Source organism: Ooceraea biroi, chromosome 1 (genome assembly GCF_003672135.1).
Source record: "Ooceraea biroi isolate clonal line C1 chromosome 1, Obir_v5.4, whole genome shotgun sequence".
NCBI lineage: Eukaryota > Metazoa > Arthropoda > Insecta > Hymenoptera > Formicidae > Ooceraea > Ooceraea biroi.
The window spans coordinates 11,013,975-11,026,566 of NC_039506.1; the positions used below are offsets into that span (position 1 = coordinate 11,013,975).

The 12,592-nt window shown below is 39.5% G+C and overlaps 2 protein-coding genes across 2 annotated transcripts; one reads left to right on the top strand and one right to left on the bottom strand.

The window, feature by feature from the left end:
• Positions 1-1,516: 1,516 nt before the first annotated feature.
• Positions 1,517-5,700, top strand: LOC105284764 (translocator protein; the record flags this gene model as incomplete). Its single annotated transcript, XM_011348518.3, has 3 exons — positions 1,517-1,813; positions 3,548-3,760; positions 4,796-5,700. Coding segments are annotated over 3 exons (708 nt in total), but the record flags the coding sequence as incomplete, so codon positions are not given.
• On the bottom strand, positions 5,649-12,552 carry LOC105284765 (serine/threonine-protein kinase ULK2). Its single transcript, XM_011348520.3, has 15 exons — positions 12,445-12,552; positions 11,676-12,275; positions 11,219-11,311; positions 10,985-11,035; positions 10,814-10,883; positions 9,787-9,963; positions 9,460-9,694; positions 8,895-9,215; positions 8,589-8,654; positions 8,143-8,421; positions 7,669-7,922; positions 7,016-7,396; positions 6,743-6,870; positions 6,461-6,596; positions 5,649-6,175 (listed from the first exon to the last, which is right to left on the bottom strand). The coding sequence occupies exons 2-15, from the start codon at positions 11,763-11,765 to the stop codon at positions 6,102-6,104; spliced, it is 2,355 nt and encodes a 784-aa protein (XP_011346822.2). The 5' UTR covers positions 11,766-12,275; positions 12,445-12,552; the 3' UTR covers positions 5,649-6,101.
• Positions 12,553-12,592: the final 40 nt, after the last annotated feature.

A 12,592-nucleotide genomic window follows, 5' to 3' on the forward strand; every position in this document is an offset into this window, starting at 1 on the left:
AAATTTATCGAATTCGACCGTTTACGATTATTTGAAACGCCTTGGATTCGTTTCAAAGCTCGATATTTGGGTTCCACACACTTTAAAGGAAATTGACTTGATTCGACGCATTACCATCTGCGATTCATTGTTGAAACGTGAAGAAAATGAACCATTTTTGAAGCGAATCATAACTGGAGATGAAAAATTGATTGTTTACAACAATGTTAAGCGAAAACGATCATGGTCCAGGCAAGATGAACCTGCTCAATCGACATCGAAGGCAGATATTCATCAAAAGAAGATGATGCTTTCTGTATGGTGGGATTGGAAGGGAATCGTATTTTTTGAGCTACTACCAAGCAACCAGACGATTGATTCGAAAGTGTATTGTCGTTAGCTGGATGAATTGGATGCTGCCATCAAGTAGAAGCGAGCAGAATTGGCGAATAGGAAAGGTGTCGTATTCCATCACGACAATGTCAGACCACACACAAGCTTGGTCACTCGCCAGGAGCTTTTACAGCTTGGATGGGATGTGCTACCACACCCACCATACTCTCCTGATCTGGCACCATCCGATTACCATTTGTTCCGGTCTCTACAAAATTCTTTGAACAATGTAAACTTCGATTCGAATGAAGGCGTCAAAAATCACTTGCTTCAATTTTTTGTCAATAAGGAGAAGGACTTTTATGAGCGTGGAATTTTAAAGTTGCCAGAAAGATGGCGAAAGGTAGTGGAACAAAATGGGCAATACATCACTGAATAAAATTTATTCTAAATATGAAAAAACCGCCTTTCATTTTTCCTTGAAAAAACGAAATAACTTTCCGAACAACCCAATAGATAAGTAGTAAATACTAGATTTTATATGCATAATCTTTTGCTAGTAATAGGTAGTAAATGCTAGGAGATCGAAAGGAGAAATACTATTAGTGTTCAAGTGTCACACGATGAATTAATATATATTTTTATATGCACTGTGTGTTAGCTCAAGATGAATTCAATGTTCCATAATAATATGATGATATGATCAATAATAGTGTGATACGACTGATAAGAAAATAAGATAGGCGAGGGGCAGACTTGAGATGGATAAAATCTAGCATTTGCTTGTAAATACCTCGTGTTATGCATACGTATTTTTAAGTATTTACTGAAAAATTAAGTAAATACTACTTCCAGCAGATACTTAATCCTTTGCGCATACGAAAGCGAGTATTTACTTGAAAAATCACTAGTAAAAGCTTTTACTTGTCTTTATGCACACGGCTCCTTGATTTTCTTATTATTCTTTTTCGAGACAAGACACAATTTTGATTTCACTTGATAATAATACATACTAAGGCTGCGTTCAGTTTGCACGCTTCGCGCTGCCGGCACCAGTCTATCTTTGTTGTTCATTAAACGTAGAACAAAGACGGACTGACGCTGACTGCGCGAAAGCGTGTACGAACGCAGCCGTCGGGTACTGTTTCAGCTATCTTTCTATATAAAAAAGGAGCATAAAGTATGTATGAGCGGAGTTTATTAATTTCTGGATCAATCAAATTGGCAGCGGAGACCAGATGAAGAGGAATCCCCGGACGATAGTTACATCACTGCCCGGAAAATTTATGACAATTTTGTGACGCTGACTAAACTCATCCCAGCAGTCCGCTTATCGACGTTCTCCACGAGCGTGCCTCGCGGATCGTTGTGTGCGCTCGCGTTCGTTTCAGGCGTCAGGATGACCATCAATTGGCCCCTAGCGGGCGCAACAATCCTCCCGAACGTCGGCGGCTGGATAGGCCAGATCATCGCCGAGAAAAATCTCAAACCCTGGTACGAGGTGAGTGACCACATCATATATGCGCATTACAGATGTTTAGACGCTAAACGCCAGCGCCAAGGACACGAACGTCACGGGGCGGTTGCGTCACTGATGGAAAAGTGTGAATCGGTGCGAGCTGTTTGCGCGAATTGCGTTGCGTGCTCGTTCGGCTGTTATAATTGTAAATTTTCTTTCTGTGAAGATTGTAGGCGAAGGCCGGTGGATGTAAATCGATTTACCCGACCGGTTAGCAAAGTGCACACATGTTATTTAGATCGTTCAATACATTTTTTATTTACTATGGAAAATCAGAACTCGTGAGACGTATATATATATACGTCTCACGAGTTCTGATATATATATATATAACTGTTACGCAATAGCGTTATTGTTATCTAGAATTTATTTATAATAATTTATTCATCCGAATGTATTGTTCATAAATGTATATAATTACAACATTATATTATTGTATAATAAGTTTTACAATATGTTTTATAATTATTATAATGTGTACATATACATATATATATATATATATAATTGTAATTATATATTTATACTTATAAATATTTAGCATTATGTGTTGTTTCTATAGTTATAATTTTCCGTAATTGCATGTTATTTATAATCATAATTAATAATCGCTCACATGGTTGTCTATTATATTTAATACTTGCAATAATATAATTATTTTCATAATGTGATATCCAAACGCAAATTCTGAACGTAGAACGAACAGAACCATCTAAAAATTGCGATCTATTATAGCGAATAATTACACACATGGTTTTACGAAGCATTTCTGATCTCTAAATAATTTCTTACTTAAAAAATTTATCGATCGATTTAATTGTTGATATTTAAAAGCGAAGCATTTCTGATCTCTAAATAATTTCTTACTTAAAAGATTTATCGATCGATTTAATTGTTGATATTTAAAAGCGAGGCATTTCTGATCTCTAAATAATTTCTTATTTAAAAAATTAATCGATCGATTTTTAATTGTTGATATTTAAAAGCGAAGCATTTCTGATCTCTAAATAATTTCTTACTTAAAAGATTTATCGATCGATTTAATTGTTGATATTTAAAAGCGAGGCATTTCTGATCTCTAAATAATTTCTTATTTAAAAAATTAATCGATCGATTTTTAATTGTTGATATTTAAAAGCGAAGCATTTCTGATCTCTAAATAATTTCTTATTTAAAAAATTGATCGATTTAATTGTTGACATTTAAAAGTGAAGTAATACAGTTTTAATATAACTCTCGCTGAACGTCGATTTTCTAGCGATATTTTTATCGCATGATCTTCACAGGTAGAACTGGTTGTTAATGTTTAGTCACGACGTCAACGTATCGCAAAACCGTCAATAATGAATATTACATAAAGCTTTTTAGATATTTAAATAAATAAAGGATACATCGACAGGTTTTCATGAGTTTGTTTTCCTGGATTTCTTGCCAACGCACTTACATAAGCATCGCAGTGAAGCGAGGGTCGGTGCATACATGACTGATATGTTATCTCGGAATACTTTTATTTCGCTTACACGAGAATACGAGAAAGGGATATAAGTAAACCGTAAGAGAGCTACTAGACCCTCTGCTTGCCGTCGATTGCGGAAATGCCCAATTGTTCACAATAAATTACATCTTATATTGCTACTATTATTGATACAATAACATGCAATGTCGCCTTTTGTATGGTAATAGATGTTTGCGCTTAATTCGTTACTCCTATTCTAGTCGCTAAAAAAGCCAGCCTGGACGCCGCCGAACTGGTTGTTTGGACCTGTGTGGACTGCTGCCTACTTTTCGATAGGCTACTCGTCGTACGTCGTTTGGCGAGACGGGGGTGGTTTCGCGGGGGCGGCCGTACCGTTCAGCATCTACGGCGTTAATCTCGCCCTTAATTGGCTGTGGACACCGATATTCTTCGGGGCTCACAAGATCAATTGGGTATCACGTTTTGTACATATAAATATACATACATACATACATAGATGCACATATACGCACGCATATCCGCATCCGCACACACATGCGTACACATACATGTATTTAATGTTGAATTAAACGTGGGACTGACTATTCGAGAGGTTTCGTATAATAATATATAATTATTATTATTATATATATATTAGTAATTTTATTAAAAGACATTACGTATAACAGAGTCACAGAGTAGATCTTGTTGAAATCAACGTCTCTCTCGCTTATAAATAATTCACAATTATCCGCCTAGAAGATGACTGACTAGTAAGAGTAGAAAAACTAGGAATTAATAATGAAATCGCAATTCAGAAAAGATAATCCTGAAAATCATTACCTTTTTTTAAAACCGTGTGTAAAATCGAGATTTGTTAGAAACGGAGATTACGCATCACAAGACTATTTAAACGATTTTGTGACACGCATAGTCTATACTTTTGTAAAATATTGCTCATTTCGACAATAAAGCAGCCACGATTTGTTTGCACGAACAATCTAGAGCTTTACGAGTTCCTTTTAGCAGTTTGGTGTCTTTCTAGAGTACAATTGCACTTACGATACAAACGAAGAAAGCAAAATTTCGTCTTCGAGTTAGCTCTATGCGACCGGTCGGTCCTCGAATCGCTCTCGAACGGTCCCATGAATCTTACGACGATTTCGATCGAGAAAGCTTTGAACCGCTTCACGGTCGATTAAATCCAACTCTCGTGAACTCGTGTTCGACTGCATCTATCAAAAGCAGCACATACATCTTATTAATAGATCTATAAAAAAAACAATAAATAAATAAAATTTACACGATCGTGTGTGTTCTCCAATTCTCTCTCTGTTAAACTGAATTCCTAAAGCAGATACTTGAGTCGAGCACGTGTTCGTACGTTTCGAATTTCTACGTTCCATTAATCCTGTACAAAATTAAAGTAAGTTAATTGCGCTCGGAGCGATCCAAATCCCCCTTGAGCGAAAGTACCACTTAAACTAACGCTTTGTATTCGTGCGCAGGCTCTCTACGACATTGCGGCGCTATGGATCAGCACGATACCGGTCGGAGTCACGTTCTACCAGGTCAACCCTATCGCCGGCTACTTCGTCATCCCGTACTTCGCGTGGACCACTTTCGCCGCGGTCCTCAACTACGTTATTTATCGAGATAACAAACAGATACCGGACGCCACGAAAGACGTGGAAGAGAATAAATAAAGACGTTTACCTAGCAAAACGCACAGATAAAAAAAAAGAGAGAGAGAGAAAGATAGAGAGAACGATACTCCGTGAAACGTTTGCTTACAAAGTCAGCTTTTCGTGTTGGAAGATATACATAAGGGCTTAATGCTACCGATGAGCTTATCAAGTTGAACATTGAATCAGCGATTTGGTACCAACGATACGATAATACGGGTCAAAATCAAGCATCTGCGTCTGTCGAAAGAAAATATTAAGAAAGCCGAAATCGTTGTTCCTAAAATACTCGAATTTATTACTTTTTTTTATTTGGCTTAATTACTTACGTAATATATCCAGTAATTTATAATTGAATCTGATACTTTGGATGAGATCACTTCCAAAACGATGACACGCGCAAACACCGATTTCGCCCACTGTATATACATACGACGAAGTTTGACACGGAAATTTTTCAGTTTGGGATAAGTCAAACTTATCGACCTGCCGTTCTTTTCTCTCTCTCTCGATCTTCTAGTCTTCTTAAAAAGAAAGAGAAGAGAAAATCGATCGAGCGTCTACGTCTTCTCATGAGCCATGTTTCTTTTGTACAATTGTCGTTGTTGACCACCGCGGTCAAACCGTGGGAACTCGACGAACCTCTTTACGTGCCTTTACATTGAACGCACAATGCTGTCAGTATACACGTTTATTGATTGATATACGAAATAAAATTAGTTAACCGACCACGTGCACGTACATTATACAGTGTACAATCTTAATATCTTAGCCTTTACTAGGTTTTGATAAATCATGTAAAGAAATCTGCGGGGTGGAGGGAGTAAATAGATATAGATGGGAGGAGACTTTCTTCGCTCTCTACCCTATTCCGTACGCGACTATATAGCTTCTCTATTTTTATTTCACTTTACGTAGCCTCGGTAAAAGAAAGCTAAACGCGAATTCAGTCCCGCCGCTGCGATTTCGATCTGCGAGATCGTCAGCTTCAGTCTCGCCTTTTGTACAGAATAGGGCAGAATATATTACACAAGAAGGATATCGAGTACGATGGTACGGGCGGCTGCACAGGCGGGACTTCTTCTCGACGGCTGTCGCCGCCGTATTCGGCTGCCGTGTTTCACAAGCGCTACGTGGGCTCGGTCGCGTAGATGTAACCCTGTTGTTGCAACACGTACAGCCGCTTCTCCACGGCCTCCTTGTCTAAAATCGCCAATGAATCATGAAAATACAATGGAACGCGATAAAATGGAAAAAATTAATCGCGCCAGCGAAATAATTTAATTCTCACTATTTTTTAAAGATAAACTACAGTACTGACGGCAATATGTAACGAATATTACAATTATCTTTTGCAACAAATTAAGATTGTATCGATTCTTCTTTTTAATTGATCGGAACAACGTTCTTGAACGAAAATAAGTGCGCAAGTTGCAGAGAACGTTAAGCTCTTGGCAGGGAGGCAAAACGTAACGTTACGATACGTACATTTGATGAGCAGAGCTCGGTCCTGACTATGGCTGACGTGTTGCGCCAACGAGTGCAACAAAATTTGCGCCGTGTGATAACGCTGGAAACATTCGCCGCCTTTCCCGAACAGCTCGTCCAACGCTGCCGACTGACACTGTAAAAGTGAAATATTCCGTGTAATTTTTAAACTTTTTCTTCTAGCTGTCGAAAGCAAAATGCAGGTATGTGTTCAAGCTTCGGAAAGACGGGGAACAACGATGAGCGTAATTGAAAACAAAAAAAATACGGCTGTGTCCGTACCATGTGAATCGCGTGATTGTACAGTATCTTGTCCGCCGTGGCTCCTGTTTGGCGAAGGAGTCCCACGCTGTTCAGCTGCTTACATTCTGTCAGGCACAACCTGAATTTTTCGTTCATAGTACCGACGACTGCAACGGTAGAATTTAAAAATTCCCATAATTCGATCCCGATTTAAATATGTTTAATCGATACACGTCTTTTCTGTCTTTATTTACGATTTTCCATTAATCGCAAAATTGACCAGCGGTAATGCACGTTGTAACAACTGTTTACCTTCCTTTACGCTGGTTGTGGGACGCAGTCTCCCGGCTTTGAGCTCCTGAGTGGCCAGATTCAGACCAGAGCTGAGCCACTGAAGGGCGCGCACCAACAGGATGACCTGCTCGGCGCGTTTCCTGGTGGCCGCGTTGCCAGCCTGTTCGATGCTGTTAAGCGGCGCCGGTTGTTCCTCGATGTTGCCGAGCGGCCCAGCTCTAGACCTGGCGACCTCGCACACACACTCGCACAATGCCACGACGAAGTTCAGTTTCGCCAAGATCTCGTTGTGCTCGCGCTCCATCAGAGTCTCCTCCGGCAACTCCGGTGCGATGAATGTCAGCGGGCGATCGTCGGTCGGCGGAAAGTCCGGAAAGAGGCTTTGGAAACTACTGGCTTCTACGGACGGCAATAGCGGATAGTAAAATTTACGAGGACAGTTGTGACTATCGGACAAACAATTGACAATGATTCTTTCGTATTTTATCTGCGCGATACCCTTAAGCTCTCCTAAGAGAAAAAAGGGACGTCGCAGTTGCGACATTGCGATTATTAGCTTGTAAATTGCCGGCTTGTTGACAAATAATATTTTACAAGTATCGACACAACGTTGCTCCAGCCAATGTAAATTGTTCTAATGCAACATTCTGACAAATGAAACAAAGCGTTACCAGATATCTCGGGAAGAGTGACGGCTCTGGTGCCAAAGGGTATAACAGGCGAGTGCCTGAGAGTGTTGTTGTTATCTTGAAAAGCTCTCGATGTCGGCGAGCCGAGTACTGCCAGCGGTCCTGTGAGCAACGGCGAGGAGGCGCTATTATTGCCCGTTGAGCGCCGCAACGGCGAGGTTCCGCTTGGTGTGTGCGTGTGTCTCGCCACGGGACTGACCTGCCAGGTATTTGGCGGCGGCGGTGTCTCGCTCAACCTGTGACAATTGGGGAGTAAGCTTTATTCCAGCGAGAAAAATTGGGAAAAATACTAACTGTTTTTCTAAAGAAAATTAAATTATTTCGAATGATAGAATAATTATTTTTCTTAGTCGAAATTAGATAATTTCTTTTTCAACTTTACTCGGGGAGACATGACAATTTAGAATTGAGAGAAAAAGGAAAAAAATGATATCTTCGACAAATGAATATCCGTACCTTCTGCCAGGAGGAGTTCCAATAACAAATTGTACGCTGGGCGGGCTGAGAGAGCCGATATCCGGTGGGTGATTTCTATGAGAGTCCACACTGCGTTTCATGCTAATGGGCTGGGAGCGGGGAACAACGCTACTACCGCGGGCGGCATTTGCCGAAGGAGACTGCGGTGGTTGCTGAGCCGTCGTATTTCGTTGGCATGGAACGGGAATCGGCTCGGAAATCGGCAAGTAGCACGGTCGAGGTGGACTGATGGCTTCCCTGCTCGTCTGCCTGGTATATCTGGTGAATAGTTGTATAAAAAAATGTGTTTGAATTTTTTTATACAATAGATATTTCAGAGATTCAAAAAAGTATGCACTATTTAAGTTAAAAATTTTATAGGAGCGTAATTATATAAAACTGAATAAATTAGCATGTCCAAAATGTGATAAAAAAAAGTAACATACTCGCCCAATTTCGATAAGCATGGTCGAGGAGGACTAACAGCTTCCCTGCTTACTTGTTTAGTGTACCTGAAAAATAATTAGAATAGATAATTTTTTTAAGGAACTTAATTTACGTTTAACACAACAGATAATATAAAAATATGAAAAATTTAAACTTATTAAGATTTCTACTTCACAGAACATGTTCCAACACAATAATTCGTCTTAGATAACTCTTTGAAAATTATTTATAATAATAATAATAATAAAATTGATTGAAATTATAACTTCTCTTATTTTTCAATCCACCATTTAATTTGCACTTACTTGACTGGTGGATTATTATCAGTGTCGCTACTGATATCGCTCGGTACAAGAACAAAGTCGTCTTCAGGACTGGAGCACGGAGTTTCTGTCGCCTCTGGTTCAGATCTATTGACAATCGGCGTCCCCTCTTCAATCGGGATCGCCATTGTCCCCGGCGACGCCGGTAATTCAGTGGGCACTGGACTCGGACTCGGACTTTCCCGCACTCCTGTGAGGAACGGATGGCCGAAGAACTGGTCAAAGTCCATACGATCGGTCGCCTCACGCCTCAGCAAGCCCATCAAAAGATTCGTCAACTCGGGTGACGTTCCAGGTGGTATACTAAGAGGAAAAAAATCTACATAATTCTCTTTTTTCACCTTGCAATAAGAACAAAAATTTTATGAGACAAGTTTTCACTAAAATAAAACAAGAAAAGATGGTGGCCAGTATGAGCGAACGAAAAGAATCCGCTTTAATAAATCAAAACTCTTCTTGCGCGAAGTAATGGCAACCTTTATAATTTTATGGATTTTTTTATACTTCATATTTGGATAATAATAAACCTCTAAATATAATCTCGTACCTGGGAACAAGATTAACTGTATTCTCGTAGATTGACTTAAGTGCATGAGGATTGTTTGCGGGATGTGGCGCTTTCCCAGTGAGACACTGATACAATATGGTCCCTATGGACCACAGATCTGCCTTTGCATCATACTGGAGGGACATGATGACTTCGGGCGCCATGTACATTGGCGATCCGCAAAGAGTCGCGGCCATCACACCTTCCTGTAGGAACCTGGCAAAACCGAAATCCGCTGAAACACAAAAAGAGACACGCTTAACATATCTAAAATATCAAAGAAATATGGATGTAACAAAAATTAACGGATAAAAAAAATATACTTACCTATTTTCAGCGTAATTTCATGCGGTTGTGGACATGCTTTGCCACAATTGTGGTTCAACAGAATATTCTGTGGCTTGAGATCCCTGTGGACTATTCCTTTGGCATGCAACACTTTCATCGCACGGACCAATTGTTTAAGGAACAGTCTGATAGTATCTTCAGAAAGTGTACCTTTTGCTGTTAAAAAGACACAAATTATATATGTATATATATATATATATATGTGTGTATATATATACAGGGTGTTTCCTAAGTAAGTAGACAAACTTAAGGAGGATATTCCTTGGCATATTTTAAGAAGAAAAGGTCATATAAACATATGTCCTAAACTGCTTTGTTTTCCAAAAAAAGTACATCACTGTTTTCGTTCACTTTTCGGATAGCGTGCTTTTGCAGTACGAGTCAACAGCGATGGGGATGGAGTGGGGATGGTCTCGCGGCGCCGCAAGTGAACACTCGTTTCAGACTGCGCCGCGCGGCCGCCGCGAGACCATTCCCACTCCATCTCCATCGCTGTTGACTCGTACTGCAAAAGTACGCTATCCAGCATCACTGCTATCACGTTATTTTTGACGCAAACTTTATTAGTTCCTATTAAGTTTAGTAATTTTATTAATTATGGTAAATTACACAAACGCCGAAATGGCAGATATGCATTTCGTATACGGTCTTGCTAATGGAAACGCTCGTCAAGCAAGACGTATTTACAATGACAGATACTTTTTTTTGGAAAACAAAGCAGTTTAGGACATATGTTTATATGACCTTTTCTTCTTAAAATAAGCCAAGGAATATCCTCCTTAAGTTTGTCTACTTACTTAGGAAACACCCTGTATATATATATATATATATATATATATATATATATACATATATATACACACACACACACATACATACACACACACATGCACACAAGTTTATTGCTAAATATCTTTATTTAATTATTTATTAATAATGAAATAAAGATAATTATTCATAATAATTTTCTTGTTACAATTTTTTAAAATTATTTGTGCATGCCTACCATTTAAGTAATCTCCCAAATCTCCACCATTACAATATTCCATAACCAGGAAGACATTGTGATTAGATTCCTACATCAAGAGAAAGAAAGTGAGAAAAGCTATTTAATTTTAACATTTTTACATCTCAAGTATTTTACAATCTAATATTTTTTCGTAAATATAAATCTTACCTTACAATCATACAATGCAACAACATTTTCATGATGCAGTTTTGTTAACGCCTAGAAAATAATAAATATTGTTTGCAAATTTTCTATTTTTAATTTCTTATTTTTATACTTTTTTTCAATCAAGAGATAAATGATATTAACTGATCCATTTAATACTTAAAAGATTTCTTATATTTCTTCTTTACTTTTCGTCTACAAAGTTCCCAAAGTTTATTAGAGTTACAAAAAATGTACCTTTAAGATTTTGATCTCTTTCTTCAGCAAGTCCTGCGATTTAGCCAAGGTTTTCTTTGTAATACTTTTGATAGCTACCACCAAATTTGGTTTCTGCAAAATACAAAGCAACTGAATCTAATTGTTGTTACTAGCATGTGTAGTCTCAATATCATAAGACTTGTTAAAGTTTAGATTGAAACAAAGCAATTTGGAGTATACTAATTCAATGCAATAGCAAAATCATCACAATTGTCTTTAAGAATTGTACCATGTTGTTTTTGTGCCATCGTCTTGACAAAACTACACAAAGTAGATACCAAGAATTAATTTAGAGAAAAGTCCCATTTTTTAGGACAATGCATTTTTGCAATGAAATTTTGATATCGAATACATGAAAGAACTTTTAGGCAATTGGTTTCGAGTGGTTCCAACTTGCAAGAAGCACGCTTGGCGGAACTGGGTGACAAATACTTACTTTACGATGCCTGCCCCTAAAGACCACGGCGAAGGCGCCGGTACCGATCAGGTCCTTGGGATTGTACTCGTAGTCCCCGAGGATCTCCATTTTTCTCGTTCGATGAGCAATCTCTACCGATGTCCCGAGGTCGATGATTTATTAACGATACAAGGATGCATCGCCCGTGATTGAGAATCGGAATACGCAGATTCCTCTTTCTCCTCGTCGTAGTTATTCGCTCCGAGACTCGACGTCACGACGCCGTCAATCAACGCTGGTGCAGCGTAAGATCTCAAGATCTACATCTCGTTCATTGTCGTCCGTGGGGGATCGTCGTCGATCGTGACGTCGAATCACTATTGTGATACCTCAGGAGCAACGCACGGTGAAGGAAGCGGGGCGAACGGGCGGTGGCGGAGATAAAGGACGGCGAGCGGCACGTCCCAAAACACAAAACACCACCGGAGCAGGAGGAGGAGGCACACGCACCGCGATGCGAAACGCGTCGCACGCTCCTCGGCATTGACGCAACCGTCGACGACGACGGACGGGAGCACGGCGGAATGTCAGGCGTCGCTCGCGGATGTCGCGGCGATCGCTTCCGTGCGTGACGTCGTTCTACAAGAGGAATGGTCGAGCGATCAGATGAAGGGAGAGGAACATACGCATTCGGAACGTGCTCCGGCATATGCATTGTGTCTAGATATTCGTACATCGTGACTGTTGCTTGAGAAACCTACAGTCGTCATTCTTGCCGTTCGATCTGATACTACGTGATGCTACGTACCTTTTTTTAACTTTACATTTAGTCTTTTGCATATACGTCAAAGCTGATCGCAGCAAAACTGTCAGGTCTGTCAACCACGATTCAAGTCATGATGCACGAATGTGACAGATGTGACACGTTGCAGCTACATTTCGAACAGATAATTTCC

What these genes read in the sequence shown, in the direction of transcription:
- LOC105284765 (XM_011348520.3), bottom strand. Translation starts at nt 11,765, where the DNA reads ATGGAGATCCTCGGGGACTACGAGTACAATCCCAAGGACCTGATCGGT. An exon ending in TGAAATTACGCTGAAAATAG is followed by an intron (nt 9,695 to 9,786) that starts GTAAGTATATTT and finishes TTTGTGTTTCAG; the next exon opens with CGGATTTCGGTTTTGCCAGG. An exon ending in ACAGTTAATCTTGTTCCCAG is followed by an intron (nt 9,216 to 9,459) that starts GTACGAGATTAT and finishes TTTTCCTCTTAG; the next exon opens with TATACCACCTGGAACGTCAC.